Raw genomic sequence first — 15874 nt, 5'->3', positions numbered from 1 at the left:
CCCCTAAAACGACGTTTCACGGGCGTGCATAAATTAGCCATTGCGATCTACTTTGCAGCATGAGAGCTTTCTGCGTGTCATGAAAGCCACTGTGCTTGCGGCTGGCCAGACTTGCGGCATATGCTGCATGGCTGCTCCATCCGCGTCGATGTTACCGATGTTCACACTGTTGTACGTTGTCAGACAGACATGAGAAGGCAGCAGAGGGCGTCGCTGTGCTCGGCTAAGCTTAAACGCCATTAGCATATTTTCGCAGCTGAATTCCTTGCAAAATCACAGATTCAATTACATTAGCGTCCATCCATGAATTAGGCCCCAAGCCTGCTCATATTTGAGGCCCTGTGATGTATCATTGCGCTGCCTGATAATTATAACTTCACTTTTTCCTACAATTTGCTTTGTGTTATTTTTCATATTTTTTTTTTTTTTTCACTTTGTTGTGTTTTTATACTTATTCTAGGGAACTTGGTTATCCTCAACCCCCAAAGGTGCGTATAACTGTGCTAATTACGTGTGATTGCAACGTGCCGCTGGCGTTTACATCTGTAAGCAAAAGATTGTTTTAAAAACTCCATAGGTTTTTCCCTATAGGACTGTCCTGTCTCTGACTTCCAAGGAGTTTAACTGCAGCGTAGAATCACTCTAATATGCTCCAGACTAAAGCGCCCGTACCACAACCATTTGTGAGATACTTACCATGCCGCTATACTGGCAGATTGTCAAGTCTTCAGTTGCCGGCGGGGCTTAGCAGCCGTCCAATTAGCGCTCTGAATTCAAGAGGTGTCTGAGCTTTTAAATCTCCAAACACTTATAAGATGCTGGATAGTAAATACAGTATCTCATTACGTGCATCCTTCCTGAAGGCAGTAAAATTCACACTTCAGGCCTGATTGTGAGTCTTATGGAAAAGCGAATGCAGCAGCGTCTATTGGTGTCGTACGCCCTGTAAGTTTATGCAAATTGCGCTACATAGTCCTTCCCTGGTGTACATCTGTGCATGTGAATGTGCAAGGCCTGAGATACCCACTTCGAGCATCTGTACACCCTGTAATAAATAAATAAACTATAATTGACAGCTCTGGAGTAAGCTATAATTGACAGCTCTGGAGTAAACTGTAATTGACAGCTCTAGAGTAAACTATAATTGACAGCTCTGGAGTAAACTATAATTGACAGCTCTGGATTGTATGTATATTTTTCAGTGGTTACAAGCAGTGGCGGCACCAGAGGTGGGGGCTGTAGCAGAGTCCAAAATTCAAATAGGGGAGCCACACCAACTGCCAGTCAGTTCCGGTCGGCGATATTTGTCAGCGTTTGGGGCGGCAGTTGGTGTGACTCCCCTATTTGAATTTTGGACCCTGCTGCAGCCCCACCTCTGGAGCCGGCACTGGTTACAAGCGCAGTCATATACATTTTCTTACACCCTGTAATACGACCTTGTGTATCTACAGACGCCACCATCATGACACCATCAAAACTAGCAACGGCCCTATGACAGGTGCAGATTTACTGTCCGAGCATGGCCTCCAATACGGACGGTGAAACATCTGTGTGGCTGATTCAGAGATGGGTGCAATGTTAATGTTTACGCAGTTGGGCAATCACTGGTGATTTGCGCATGCGTCGAGTTCCATTACTGCTGTCGCTCACAGTGAACATTTATTTGCAAAGTGATTGTCAGAGAGGGACCATTTGTGAGAGGCAACTGGGGGGCTGGCAGATGTGTCGCGACCATTTTTGCAGCGTGTCTCAGACTGTGATCCCGTACGCAGAGAAAATGGCTCCGGCATCTCAGATACGGCGACCATTCTGTATGAAAGTAGGGTTACTCAGAAGTCCGATTATCGACTGATTTGCACCCGATGCTGCGTTTGCAAACGTCGCAGCCACCTGCGTATGAATAGCCACCTCCCATTGCTTTATTATGGCCTCGACCACTGCAGCGCAATGTCGCAAATCACTGAGAATGATGTCATCGTGCCCCGCCGTCCCGTCCATTTCACTTGGAAGTTGATGGGAAGATATATGAGATAAATGTCTGTACCTGGTAGGGAGTAGACGCTTTCCGGTGAAATGTTTGTACATTGTTCTCCAGCTGTGCGCAATTGATAATAGCTGATTGATTTTTATTTGTTTGTTTGTTTTTTCATTCACATTTTATCTATTTTTTTTTTTTATAAGTTTTCTGTTTTATGAGTTTGTTTGTTCTTATTTTCTAGACATATGCCGGGCAAGCGTATGAGAATATCTTCGGGCAGTACGCCACAAAGGTAATATTCACGCTCGATTACGTTAGAGCATTCACTCTGGGGGGCTCGGTAAGACAGGGGTACGTTTGCTTGCCAAATATATATAGGAAAGACACAGGCAAAAAAAAAATGGTTATGTGGAGATAAAAAGAGAAGTATTTATATCAGGATTACAGGTGTGTATAGCTAAAGATGGCTGCCATATTATTCTAACACATGCCAGCGTTTATTTCGAGACAACGAGAGAAAAAAATATGCAGTATAATATTTAAGTGCAACGCTGCATAAATATAGTGGTGATATTGATGACAAACGTTGGAAAACGGGCTCAGGGCAGGACTGAGCACTTGGGGCCTGATTCAGAGCCGGACGCAATTAGCGCTCGCTCGTCCAGAAAATAGGGGTGGCTATTCAAATCAACCGTTCGCTCTTTGCGGTCTGTTCCCGCCTCTATGTCTGAACGAGCGAACAAAACTTGCGGCCGTTTTTTGAAAAAATACACCCCCTGGCCGCTCGCATCCTACGTCATGTCCGCTATTTATTAGATTAATCGAGTACATCGACCAGGGTATGAACTGCTCGCTATTCTTGGGGTTGGTTTTTGCTACCACAATCTTGCGAGCAGTTCTGGCTATAAAATAACCAGGTGACGTGGTCAATGACGCTGCTGTATTAATTATGCACACCCATAAAACGCCCGTTTTGACCTTTAAGCACGCCTGCGTTGTGATCTCCACTCCCCATTTTCAAGCACCTTCCCCCGTTACCACCCACATACGCCTCCTCCTGTCACTCAAATTTTCAGGCTATCGCTATTTTGCGAGCACATGAATTTCGACCGCACTGACTGGTTCGCGCATGCGTATAACGATCCGTACGCATGCGCAGTTGGGCAAACATCGCTCAGAGCGAACGAGCGGCCGCTTACGAGCGGCTCTGAATCAGGCCCCTGGTTCAGAGGTGAACACTAATGTAGCTGTAGTTTTTATGCTACAGCCGCAGCTGATGGAATTCGTACAGAGACGTTCACTGGCTGCGGCTCTAATCCGCCTCTTTTCCTAAAATGTTGCACCATCGGTGCCATCAGACACGCGTTGTTCACACCATCGGACATTACAGCAGCCCTATAGGTGCTCATAATATCTGTCAGAACTTGGCCGCTGTTTCCAGTGCAAAAGCATCCGTTGGCCACGACACGTCCACCTCTGGCTTGCCACCCCCGTAACGGCAAAGGAACGCCCACCGAAGTTGTCTCTCTTTGCGACAACTCGGACACGTGCACAGTACAAAATACATCGGACACCTGAGCAGATATCGGTACTGCGTTGACCTCTGAATAAAGCGCTGAGAAACCCTCAAAGGAGTTAAACAAACTCACTTCTATTGTTTATCCCTTTTGAAATCAAATGGGAATATTCTATCCTGCAGCAGTCCAGATGGAAACCTCAATTAAGTAATGCAAATAGATGACTGACGGTTTGAATAATATATAGTAGCTGCCACACTAATTAGATACTATTAGCTGGAATGGTCAATGGGCCTGATTCAGAGCCGCTCGTAAGCGGCCGTTCGTTCGCTCCGAGCGATGTTTGCCCAACTGCGCATGCGTACGGATTTTAATACGCATGCGCGAACCAGTCAGTGCGGCCGAAAATCGTTTGTTCGCTAAATAGCGAATGCCTGCTATTTTGAGTGACAGGAGGAGGCGTATGTGGGTGGTAACAGGGGAAGGTGCTTGAAAACGGGGAGTGGAGATCCGAACGCAGGTGTGCTTAAAGGTCAAAACGGGCGTTTTAAGGGTGTGCATAATTAATACAGCAGCGTCATCGACCAAGTCACTGGGTTATTGTATAGTCAGAACTGCTCGCAAAATTGTGGTAGCAAAAACCAACCACAAGAATAGCGAGCAGTTCATACCCTGGTCGATGTACTCGATTAATATAATAAATAGCGGACATGACGTAGGATGCGAGCGGCCAGGGGGCGTATTTTTTCAAAAAACGACCGCAAGTTTTGTTCGCTTGTTCAGACCTAGAGGCGTGAACAGACCGCAAAGAGCGAACGGTTGATTTGAATAGCCACCCCTATTTTCTGAACGAGCGAGCGCTAATAGCGTCCGGCTCTGAATCAGGCCCAATATACGATTAGCCCATCGGAAGAGATAGTCCTGCTGGTCACCATTTCCATGGTAGCATTTTATTGCACCTGTCTACCAGCAGCCACAAGAGTTGCATCTAAAAGTCAGTATTTGGTGCATAAGCTCAGTACACAATTGCGCACCTTACGCCAAAGAAAAATTACGTACGTCAAACTCTAAATAGCCCCTCCGGGATTTGTGTCTGAAAGTAATCATAAACAGGACAGGTGTACGAGTCGACCTATACTAATATAAATAACAGATTTGTGGGGGCAAAATAAAAACAACCACAAGTAACTTATAAAGAATTACGCCTTATAATAAGAACAATAGAATTAGGGTATTCCCCTATAAGAGAGAGAGAGGCTTTGTTTAAAAAAGCAAAAAAAAATAAAAACTGCCCCGAAAAATTATTACCTGGGAACATTTTTATCAGTGCAAAAAATAATTCCACTGATAATGTCAAACCGTGGTTTGTGTTGACGTTTAATAAGAAAGTGGCAGTCGCCACATCCAGAAAGTGCCGCGATTCCTCTATCGTTCAAACATGACCTTGGGGGAGATGAACTTAGCCTTGGAGAGTGATAAAGTGGAGAGTGATATAGTACCAACCAATCAGCTCCTAACTGTCACTTTACAGGCTATTTGAAAAAGGACAGGAGCTGATTGGTTGGTACTTTAGCACTCTCTACTTTATCTCTCTCCAAGGCTTAGTACATCAACATACACCAATCTCTACGATGGGAAGCTCACAAGGGACTGGACTTAACATTGCCCATTTAGGAGCGGTACCAATGTTGTTACAGTATCGGGTACAAAATAGCCCAACCAGAGCAGGAGTTTGGATCGTTACAGGCTGGATTAGAGGATGGAGGGAGCACGGGATACTGTAAGCGATCTCCACTAATTACACACAAAATACACATTTAGGATAGAAGTCCCTTTTAATGATAAGTTGATAACATTGGTCATTGGGTAACAATGTTTTTAGGAAGAGGAGAGAACATAAATTATATCATTTCATATTGGCCAATCACACACAAGGCACCTCCTGAAATGTCAATATTTAAAAACATACTGTATCCAAAACTCAAGTATATTGTACAATGTTGTTTCTTTTTATTTTGTTTTTGCTTTATTTATTTTTTTCAAATAGGGATCCAAAATGAATGCCTGGGATTTATGCAGATATCTGAACAATGTGTTTATAAAAGGTAAAAGCCCAGTAACAACACATGGGGGATGATGCAGTCCTGCACGCAAGTCTGTTTTGCGGACGGATCTTGTCATTCTAGGCACCACACTGCACAAGGCACCATAGGAAAAGCGCACGCGTCTACAGGCGAGTCTGAGTCGTTTGCAACTGTGTTGCACCACCACTTGCGGCTATTTGGGCATAACTGGGCAGCAACGTTGGTTAAGTTAGTGAGGGCGTGTAATCGGAATTGCGTACGCAGCGATTCATCGGATCACTTGCTCCAGGTATAGGGCTGGTGATTTTGCGCACCGATAATCATGATGGCTATTTGAAGAAGGGTATGGTTTGGAGCAGTGCAAACGTACAGACACGTGCAACTTCACATACAAGCGAATATCCTTATCTAGTTCTTGGGTGGACCGATCACATTACTGGTAGTAGGCATTAGCACAACCCCTTCCCCCTCCACCCTCCCCCCGACATGTGATGTTGCTGAGGGGATCGGGAGGCTGTGTGTCTGCATGTTGCCAGAGTAGAGTAGAGGGGCAGCCCTAGGGTCCTCTTTCCACTGTGTAGTCGCACTGGGGACTGAATTGTAGCCAAGTGGCAGGCAAGGTGGAGAGGCAATACAGTTTTTACGTTATTTTAAGGGGCAAGATTATTAAATGTAAATAGCCCTCCTGTTCTCCTTCTCTGTTCACTTGCAATTCCCCCTCCATCCTTTAAACCCGCTTTTGTCTTATCTTTACCCAACAGAACCTTTGATTGATCCTGCCTCTCTCTTTGGCTACTGAACAATTTCTCTCCTCTCAATCACCACTTGTCTCCATGGGTGGCCATCTGCTCTTCTCTCTGTATGCCTCCTACCTTGGTGGAGTACCAAACCCCTTTCTGTCTTCAGCAAAATCACTTTGCTGATGACACCCAAATCTACCCATCATGCCCATACCTCTCCTTTTCTCTGGTTTCTTGTGTATCCGTCTGTCTCCTCTCGGATATCCCAGCATTGCCAAAAGTTCAACATTTTTATGACTGAGCTCATCATTTCTTCTCCCTGTAGAGTCTCCAAACCTACCCATTTATCTTTCACAGCCATCAGCACTAAACTGTCACCTGGTCCTCATGTACACAGCTTGTCTCCTGCTCAGCCATCCTCTACAGTTCACACTCCTAGCCCTCAGTTACAGACCTTCAGCCACTTCTCCACCTTACTTCTCCAACCTCCTCTCACACACTCCATCTCACCCACTCAAGTCATGGACCTCAACACCCCACTGATCACCACATTCCATTCCCATGTCTTTTTTGTTTCTTAATAAATTATATACTCTCTTCTTCTAGAATCCCCGTTTCCAAATGGAGTAAAATTCAACATAGATGGCAGTCGGACATTATTGGCATCAATTGATGTATCCTTTATATTATTGTTATTACTACTACTACTAAGTGACCTAATATGAAAGTTATGAAATGTACAGCAAAATGTCTTAGCTTTTCACTGGTTCCTCTAGATGATGTCTCCACTGCATTTTAAGGTGCACATCCACTCTCTGCTTTCAGGAGACCAATCAACAAACTAGAAGAACTAAAAGTAGACATAGGTTTTGAGAAAGAGCTCAAAAAATTGAAGGTTACGAGAGCATCTGCTCCAGTGTAATAGTTCATTCCAGAGTACAGTCGGGAGAAGTCTTGGAGGCAGGAGCGAAGGGTATTAATGAGAGGGAAGATGAAGTACTGATCACAGGCAGATCCAAGGACATGTGGTCAGAGATGTATGAGGGGGAGGTGTTGGTGAAGGCTTTGAAAGTGAGGGTGAGTGGCTTGTATTGTATTCCAAGGTTATAGGGTGTCACTGTAGGGATTTGCAGAGTTGTGCAGCATATACGGAGTTAGAAGAGAGGAAGTACAAGCTTGTACTTTTAGCAGGAATAGATGGATAAGGGGAAATCCAGATAAATGTGTAACAATAGTCAAGGTGGTAGACAATGATAGAATGGATAAGGGTATTGGGTGAGTGAGAAAGTCGCATATTTTGTTGGTGTTTTGAAGTAGGAGGTAACATGTCAGCACGAGAACTAGATGTGCGTAGCAAAGCTGTGGGCAAAGTCAAGGATGAAACTTGGTCATTCCAGGGAGAGTGTGAAGCTGCTGGCAATGATGGAGACTAGAGAGGGGATAGCAACAGCAGGAGGAGGGAATATGATAAGGTCAAATTTGAATATGTTGCAATTTAGGTTGTGTTTGGATATTCAAGTGAAAATGATGGCAACAGTTGAACAAAAGGGGTAAAGAAATAAAAGAGAAGGCAGTTGAATGCTCAGGATAATAGAGAAGGAGATATGTCAGGTGGGGATAGATAGTCTGTATAGAGCTGGTTGTGGTGGCTGAAGAAGACTATTAGTATACAAGGAGAAGAGTTATAAAGAGAGAAAAAATAACAGAGCTTTGAATGGAACCAAAAAATAGAGTGAGTGGAGGGGGGAATGTGCCAAAAGAAGAAATACAGAAGCAGCATTCAGAAAGGTGGGGGGTGAACCAGGGGAGAAAGTGGGCAAAGAAGCCAATCAGAATGAATAGGGAGAAGTGATACTTAACCTTAACTGTAAGTTGATTGTTAAACTCTTTAGTGAGTACAGTCTTGGTGAAAAGGATGTAGAGGGTTGAGAAGAGAGTGAGAATAAAGAAAGTTGGTTGTATCCCAGCTGGAATCCAGCCACATGGTCGACATCACCATATCATTCATAATGTTGACAACACAATGTTGACACTAGACTGTAGATCGGAGAGCGGAGAGAAATCGGGTGGTAATAGAAGACAGAGGTGGATTCATGAGAGAATATGTTGAGGGTTAGGAGAGATGGGCTCATCTTTGACAATAGAAAGTGCCAGTGGAGAGGGGCATATTGATGAAGTGAGTTAGGTGCAGGCAAGTTTTGCGGTTAGGGAGTGAAAGGAGTTGGAGTGTAGTGTGGTAAAGGGGACATCTTGAGATCGCCCTCGATAAAAGGAATGAAATGAAGACTGGTATGGGAGTAGAGGAGAAGATGGGTGTGGTGCCATGTTGTGAAATGAGTTAAAGCTGGCAGAGGGGCAGTGGGGTTTGGTTGACTGCGTGAATTTAAAGACTTCAAGTAGTTTTGCTTGGCATGAGAGGGGGCAGAGCAATACACGTACCTTGTTTAACACTTTACTATAAACTCAGTATGCTGGCAGAGGAATATTGGACATTCAAAACTTTGGTATCTTGTGGAGCTATCTTACCAAGTTTAAGGTAAGTGTGAGCACAGGTGTAACGAGGGCTGGACAAGGGATGGAGACAAGACAATATGCAGACGGGATACAATATTACATTGGAAAAAGAAGACGCAGCTTAAAATTGCAGCTTTATATGGCGCTGGCCATTACTTTTATTATTGTAGTTGATTGGCAAGACACCATAGTGCCTCGTGATTGATATTTAAGGGATGGGGGAATGTCTGATCAAGCATGGTAGGAAGTTCCATAAAAGGTCGGTAATTTGGGATAAGTCTTGTAATCTGACTTGAAATGTGGATATCTAAGCTGAGTGGGGGGAGGGGGATCAGATTTAGATCTAAGCAGGTGTGAGGGAGAGTATTTACAGAGGGAGATAACTGTTTCTAGTGTTGTTGAAATCTGTAGGTGGGGGCAACTAATGACAATGAATGGAAAGGGACAAGGAGGCATAGGGAGATAGAAAGATGAATGGATATTAGAAAACTGAAATAGGTTTACTTCACAACTCTCAACTGTTGTAAGATAAAATGATAGATTTACGGGGAAGCGAGCATTGGACAGAGAGCTTCTCACGTGGTACTCAGTAGTAAACCTTCTCGCAGGTAATGGGCTTGTTGTGCTACGGTTGAGGTTTGAGTTGCCAGAGGTGAGTCCATGGGCTGTTCTAGAAGTGGCAGTCAGATAGGGGCATGGAAATGCAGGTACAGGAAAGAGGAGTCATTTTAGTGACGATGAGATGTGGATTAAGTGATGAGCATGTAGCTGTCGCTTGTGCTAGTGGATGTGGGTGCCAGTAAAGGAAAGCATGAGATAAGACTGAAGTATATCAGGTTGAGTTTGAAGGGTGTGACGGTTGGGTTGGAAAAGTTAGATCTAGAGCAAAATATGGAGAGGTCGAGGCCAAGGCAATGTCCATTTGGGGGTGGCTGGTTGGTTGGTTGGCTGGTTGGAATGTTTTACGGCAGGATGGGCAGATGTAAAATGTGCAGAGATTTAGATTTAAAAGGGGCATGTTCGAGCTTAAATCTAAATAGCAGAGTAAAAATAAAGCTGTCCAGAATTTGTGGCTATATGCAAAAGCAGACAGTATTTACTCTTCATGCAAACATAATAAATGTATTTGCACCCTTTGTATTGCAGCATGGTTTGTCCAGGTGCAAAGTTACTGGTTTTATTTTTGCTTTACTCCCAATTCAGAATCAGGGCCCATAGTGTCATTGTGAAGGTTTCTGTAATGAAAAGGAGTTTGAGGTATTATGAAATTAAAGGACGTGAATTTATTGCAAATACACATTTGCAGATTGCCCAAGGAAATGGGAGGGTAGCGGTGAGATACAGATAACGCTGTGGATATTTGATGTACAAGATTAGTGGATAGTGTGGGGTGGGAAGAAGGAGCATGATCAGATTGTGGGGATTGCACAGGGTCTGGATTGGAGGTGCGTGTATGGTGTACAGTATAATGTGACTCAGGAGCCAGGAGGGATGTGAATGTGAGGTGTACAGTATAATGTGACTGATGAGCCAAGAGAGAGGTGCATGTGGAGTGTACAGTACTATGTGACTCAGGAGCCAGGTGCATGTGTAGTGTACAGTATAATGTAACTGAAGAGCCAAGAGAGCGGTACATGTGTAGTGTACAGTATAATGTGACTCAGGAGTCAGGAGGGATGTGAATGTGAGGTGTTCAGTATAATGTGACTGATGAGCCAAGAGAGAGGTGCATGTGGAGTGTACAGTATAATGTGGCTGAGGAGCCAGGAGGGATGTGAATGTGAGGTATACAGTAAAATGTGACTGATGAGCCAGGAGAGAGGTGCATGTGGAGTGTACAGTATTATGTGACTCAGTAGCCAGGTGCATGTGTGGTGTACAGTATAATGTGGTTGAGGAGCCAGGAGATATGTGCATGTGTGGTGTTCAGTATAATGTGACTGATGAGCCAGGAGAGTTGTACATGTGTAGTGTACAGTATAATGTGCCTCAGGAGCCAGGAGGGATATGTATGTGGGGTGTACAATATAATGTTACTGAGGAGCCAGGAGTGAGTTGCATATAGGGTGTACAGTATAATGTGATGCATGAGCCAATAGAGGTGCATGTGGGGTGTACAGTATAATGTAACTCAGGAGCCAGAAGAGAGGTGCATGTGGTGTGTACAGTATAATGTGACTCAGGAGCCAGGTGCATGTGTAGTGTACAGTATAATGTAACTGAAGAGCCAAGAGAGTTGTACATTTGTAGTGTACAGTATAATGTGACTCAGGAGACGGAGGGATGTGAATGTGAGGTGTACAGTATAATGTGACTGAGGAGCCAGGAAACAGGTGCACGTGTGGTGTTCAGTATAATGTGACTGATGAGCCAAGAGAGAGGTGCATGTGGAGTGTACAGTACTATGTGACTCAGCAGCCAGGTGCATGTGTGGTGTACAGTATAATGTAACTGAAGAGCCAAGAGAGTTGTACATGTGTAGTGTACAGTATAATGTGACTCAGGAGCCAGGGGGGATGTGAGTGTGAGGTGTACAGTATAATGTGACTGAGGAGCCAGGAGATATGTGCATGTGTGGTGTTCAGTATAATGTGACTGATGAGCCAGGAGAGTTGTACATGTGTAGTGTACAGTATATTGTGCCTCAGGAGCTAGGAGAGATATGTATGTGGGGTGTACAATATAATGTTACTGAGGAGCCAGGAGTGAGTTGCATATAGGGTGTACAGTATAATGTGATGCATGAGCCAGTAGTGGGGTGTACAGTATAATGTGACTCAGGAGCCAGAAGAGAGGTGCATGTGGTGTGTACAGTATAATGTGACTGAGGAGCCAGGAGAGGTGCATGTGTGGTGTACAGTATAATGTGACTCAGGAGCCAGGAGAGTGGTGAATGTGGAGTGTAGAGTATAATGTGGCTGAGGAGCCAGGAGAGTGGTTCATGTTTGGTGTACAGTATAATGTGACTGATCAGCCAGGAGAGTTGTACATGTGTAGTGTACAGTATAATGTGCCTCAGGAGCCAGGAGGGATATGTATGTGGGGTGTACAATATAATGTTACTGAGGAGCCAGGAGTGAGTTGCATATAGGGTGTACAGTATAATGTGATGCATGAGCCAATAGAGGTGCATGTGGGGTGTACAGTATAATGTAACTCAGGAGCCAGAAGAGAGGTGCATGTGGTGTGTACAGTATAATGTGACTCAGGAGCCAGGTGCATGTGTAGTGTACAGTATAATGTAACTGAAGAGACAAGAGAGTTGTACATTTGTAGTGTACAGTATAATGTGACTCAGGAGATGGAGGGATGTGAATGTGAGGCGTACAGTATAATGTGACTGAGGAGCCAGGAGAGAGGTGCATGTGGAGTGTACAGTACTATGTGACTCAGCAGCCAGGTGCATGTGTGGTGTACAGTATAATGTAACTGAAGAGCCAAGAGAGTTGTACATGTGTAGTGTACAGTATAATGTGACTCAGGAGCCAGGGGGGATGTGAGTGTGAGGTGTACAGTATAATGTGACTGAGGAGCCAGGAGATATGTGCACGTGTGGTGTTCAGTACAATGTGACTGATGAGCCAGGGGAGTTGTACATGTGTAGTGTACAGTATATTGTGCCTCAGGAGCTAGGAGAGATATGTAAGAGAGGTGCATGTGGTGTGTACAGTATAATATGACTGAGGAGTCAGGAGAGTAGTGCATGTGTGGTGTACAGTATAATGTGACTCAGGAGCCAGGAGGGATGTGCATGTTGGGTGTACAGTATAATGTGACTGAGGAGCCAGGAGAGAGGTGCATATGGGGTGTACAGTATAATGGGACTGAGGAGCCAGGAGAGATGTGCATGTGTGGTGTACAGTATAATGTGACTCAGGAGCCAGGAGAGAGGTGCATGTGGAGTGTAGAGTATAATATGGCTGAGGAGCCAGGAGAGTGGTGCATGTTGGGTGTACAGTATAATGTGACTGAGGAGCCAGGAGAGAGGTGCATGTGGGGTGTACAGTATAATGGTACCGAGAATATAGAAGAGATGTGCATGTGGGGTGTACATTATAATGTGACTGAGGAGCCAAGAGAGAGGTGCATTTGGGATGTACAGTATAATGTGACTGAAGAGCCAGGAGAGATGTGCATGTTGGGTGTACAGTATAATGTGACTAAGGAGCCAGGAGATGTGCATGTGGGGTGTACAGTATAATGGGACTGAGGAGCCAGGTGAGTGGTACATGTTGGGTTTACAGTATAATGTGACTCAGAAGCCAATAGAGAGGTGTTTGTGGGGTGTACAGTATAATGGGACTAAGGAGCCAGGATAGAGGTGCATGTGGGGTGTACAGTATAATGGGACTGAGGAGCCAGGATAGAGGTGCATGTGGGGTGTACAGTATAATGGGACTGAGGAGCCAGGATAGAGGTGCATGTGGGGTGTACAGTATAATGGGACTGAGGAGCCAGGGGAGAGGTACTGAGGGGTGTACAAAATAATGTGACTCTGGAGACAGGAGAGATGTGCATGTAGGGTGTACAGTATAATGTGACTCTGGAGCCAGGAGTGATGTGCATGTAGGGTGTACAGTATAATGTGACTCTGGAGCCAGGAGTGATGTGCATGTAGGGTGTACAGTATAATGTGACTGAGGAGCCAAGAGAGGTGCATTTGGGATGTACAGTATAATGTGACTGAGGAGCCAAGAGAGAGGTGCATGTAGGATGTACAGTATAATGTGACAGAGCAGACAAGAGAGAGGTGCATTTGGGATGTACAGTATAATGTGACTGAGCAGCCAAGAGAGAGATGCATTTGGGATGTACAGTATAATGTGACTGAGCAGCCAAGAGAGAGGTGCATTTGGGATGTACAGTATAATGTGACTGAGCAGCCAAGAGAGAGGTGCATTTGGGATGTACAGTATAATGTGACTGAGGAGCCAGGAGATGTGCATGTTGGGTGTACAGTATAATGTGACTGAGGAGCCAGGAGATGTGCATGTTGGGTGTACAGTATAATGTGACTGAGGAGCCAGGAGATGTGCATGTTGGGTGTACAGTATAATGTGACTGAGGAGCCAGGAGATGTGCATGTTGGGTGTACAGTATAATGTGACTGAGGAGCCAGGAGATGTGCATGTTGGGTGTACAGTATAATGTGACTGAGGAGCCAGGAGAAAGGTGCATGTGGAGTGTAGAGTATAATGGGACTGAGGAGCCAGGAGAGATGTGTATGTTGGGTGTACAGTATAATGTGACTAAGGAGCCCGGAGAGTGGTGCATGTGGAGTGTACAGTAGAATGTGACTGAGGAGCCAAGAGAGAGGTGCATGTGGAGTGTACAGTATAATGTGACTGAGGAGCCAGGAGAGATGTGTATGTTGGGTGTACAGTATAATGTGACTAAGGAGCCAGGAGAGAGGTGCATGTGGAGTGTACAGTAGAATGTGACTGAGGATCCAAGAGAGAGGTGCATGTAGGGTGTACAGTATAATAGGACTGAAGAGCCAGGAGAGAGATGTGTGTGGAGTGTACAGTAGAATGTGACTGAGGAGCCAAGAGAGAGGTGCATGTAGGGTGTACAGTAGAATGTGACTGAGGAGCCAGGAGAAAGGTGCATGTGGAGTGTAGAGTATAATGGGACTGAGGAGCCAGGAGAGATGTGTATGTTGGGTGTACAGTATAATGTGACTCAGGAGCCAGGAGAGAGGTGCATGTGGAGTGTACAGTAGAATGTGACTGAGGAGCCAAGAGAGAGGTGCATGTAGAGTGTACAGTATAATGTGACTAAGGAGCCAGGAGAGAGGTGCATGTGGAGTGTACAGTAGAATGTGACTGAGGAGCCAAGAGAGAGGTGCATGTAGGGTGTACAGTATAATGTGACTAAGGAGCCAGGAGAGAGGTGCATGTGGAGTGTACAGTAGAATGTGACTGAGGAGCCAAGAGAGAGGTGCATGTAGGGTGTACAGTATATTTGTGACTGAGGAGCCAGGAGAGAGATGTGTGTGGCAGGAGCATGCAAGTTTCCCTGCATGTTAGTTGTATATTAGGCAACCTCTGCTTCTTGGAAATTGGGTAAATTAGTTGTGCTTAGTGGGCTCAGCAGCAGAGATGGTATAAGCTGTGACCTCTTCATTGGGTTTGAAGCATATGTGACAAGGGGTGAATGGTGATAGGTAGAGAGTTGGGAGGGAACATGTCATAAGCCCTCACGAGTTCCCCCTCTACCCAATTGTTCTCCTTCTACTCTTCCCTTATTACGTGTGACCCACACATGCCGTCCCATTGTCACATATGCAGATTAGGGCAAAACAGTGGGAAGTCATGGATCATTTACAGTATGTTCTCAGTTGTCACATTTGTTTCCCCTACATTTCCCCCAGGTCACATATGCATAAACCCTGGTCCCTTCCTCTCGTTATCATGTATTTGAACAGTGGCAGTAATGTGTGACAATGGTAAGATCGGGAGGGGGAGGGATTATGGGAGAAGGGCTTGGTGCTTAGAGTGTAATTAAGGGACTTGGGGTGTATAATGTGACTCAGAACCTGTAGCGAGGTGTGTGCCAGGCCCATGCTAGTCTCAGCTACAGTACGTGTCAAATGTACATGGGGCAACTCACTTACTGTACCATGCACTGGTTTGCTGGTTTCTCTAGCAGGGGCTGTAAGTGCAGTGACAGTAAGTGTCCATGCTCAATTGTTACAATTTTATCTTTAAGGATGTATTTGCTGAAATCGACACCAAACGTTGTGGATATTTCAATTTGTCTGAACTTAACAAAGCAGTGAGCCGAACAGGTGCAGTATGGGTGCTTGTGTTAAAATTATACTACTTATATTGCACATTTTATATTTTTAAACCATACAAGACAGTGGATTACTGTAGTCATACATTTTGGTTTTGGTCTAAATGTCGGCAAATGATTTACATGTTATGTAAAAAACGACTCCACGTTTAACTCCACTTTAGCACAAAAAACACCAAATTGCCTGCAAATGATCAAACGTGGAAGCCAATTGAAAATACGTTTTAAAAATAACATCACTCT

At 44.8% G+C, this 15874-nt stretch overlaps 1 protein-coding gene across 1 annotated transcript in view; it reads left to right on the top strand.

The window, feature by feature from the left end:
• Positions 1-15874, top strand: part of LOC148532359 (calpain-2 catalytic subunit-like) — an 85180-nt gene that overhangs the window by 57398 nt on the left and 11908 nt on the right. The window contains exons 12-17 of the mRNA XM_088467958.1: positions 461-488; positions 2220-2270; positions 5543-5600; positions 6926-6993; positions 8787-8855; positions 15545-15623. Of these exons, the coding sequence (XP_088324084.1) occupies positions 461-488; positions 2220-2270; positions 5543-5600; positions 6926-6993; positions 8787-8855; positions 15545-15623 (353 nt within the window). The remainder of the gene's footprint in view (positions 1-460; positions 489-2219; positions 2271-5542; positions 5601-6925; positions 6994-8786; positions 8856-15544; positions 15624-15874) is intronic.

The sequence above is a fragment of the Taudactylus pleione genome, unplaced genomic scaffold (assembly GCF_031769625.1).
Source record: "Taudactylus pleione unplaced genomic scaffold, aTauple2 ptg000079l, whole genome shotgun sequence".
NCBI lineage: Eukaryota > Metazoa > Chordata > Amphibia > Anura > Myobatrachidae > Taudactylus > Taudactylus pleione.
This window is presented reverse-complemented; position numbering and strand designations above follow the sequence as displayed.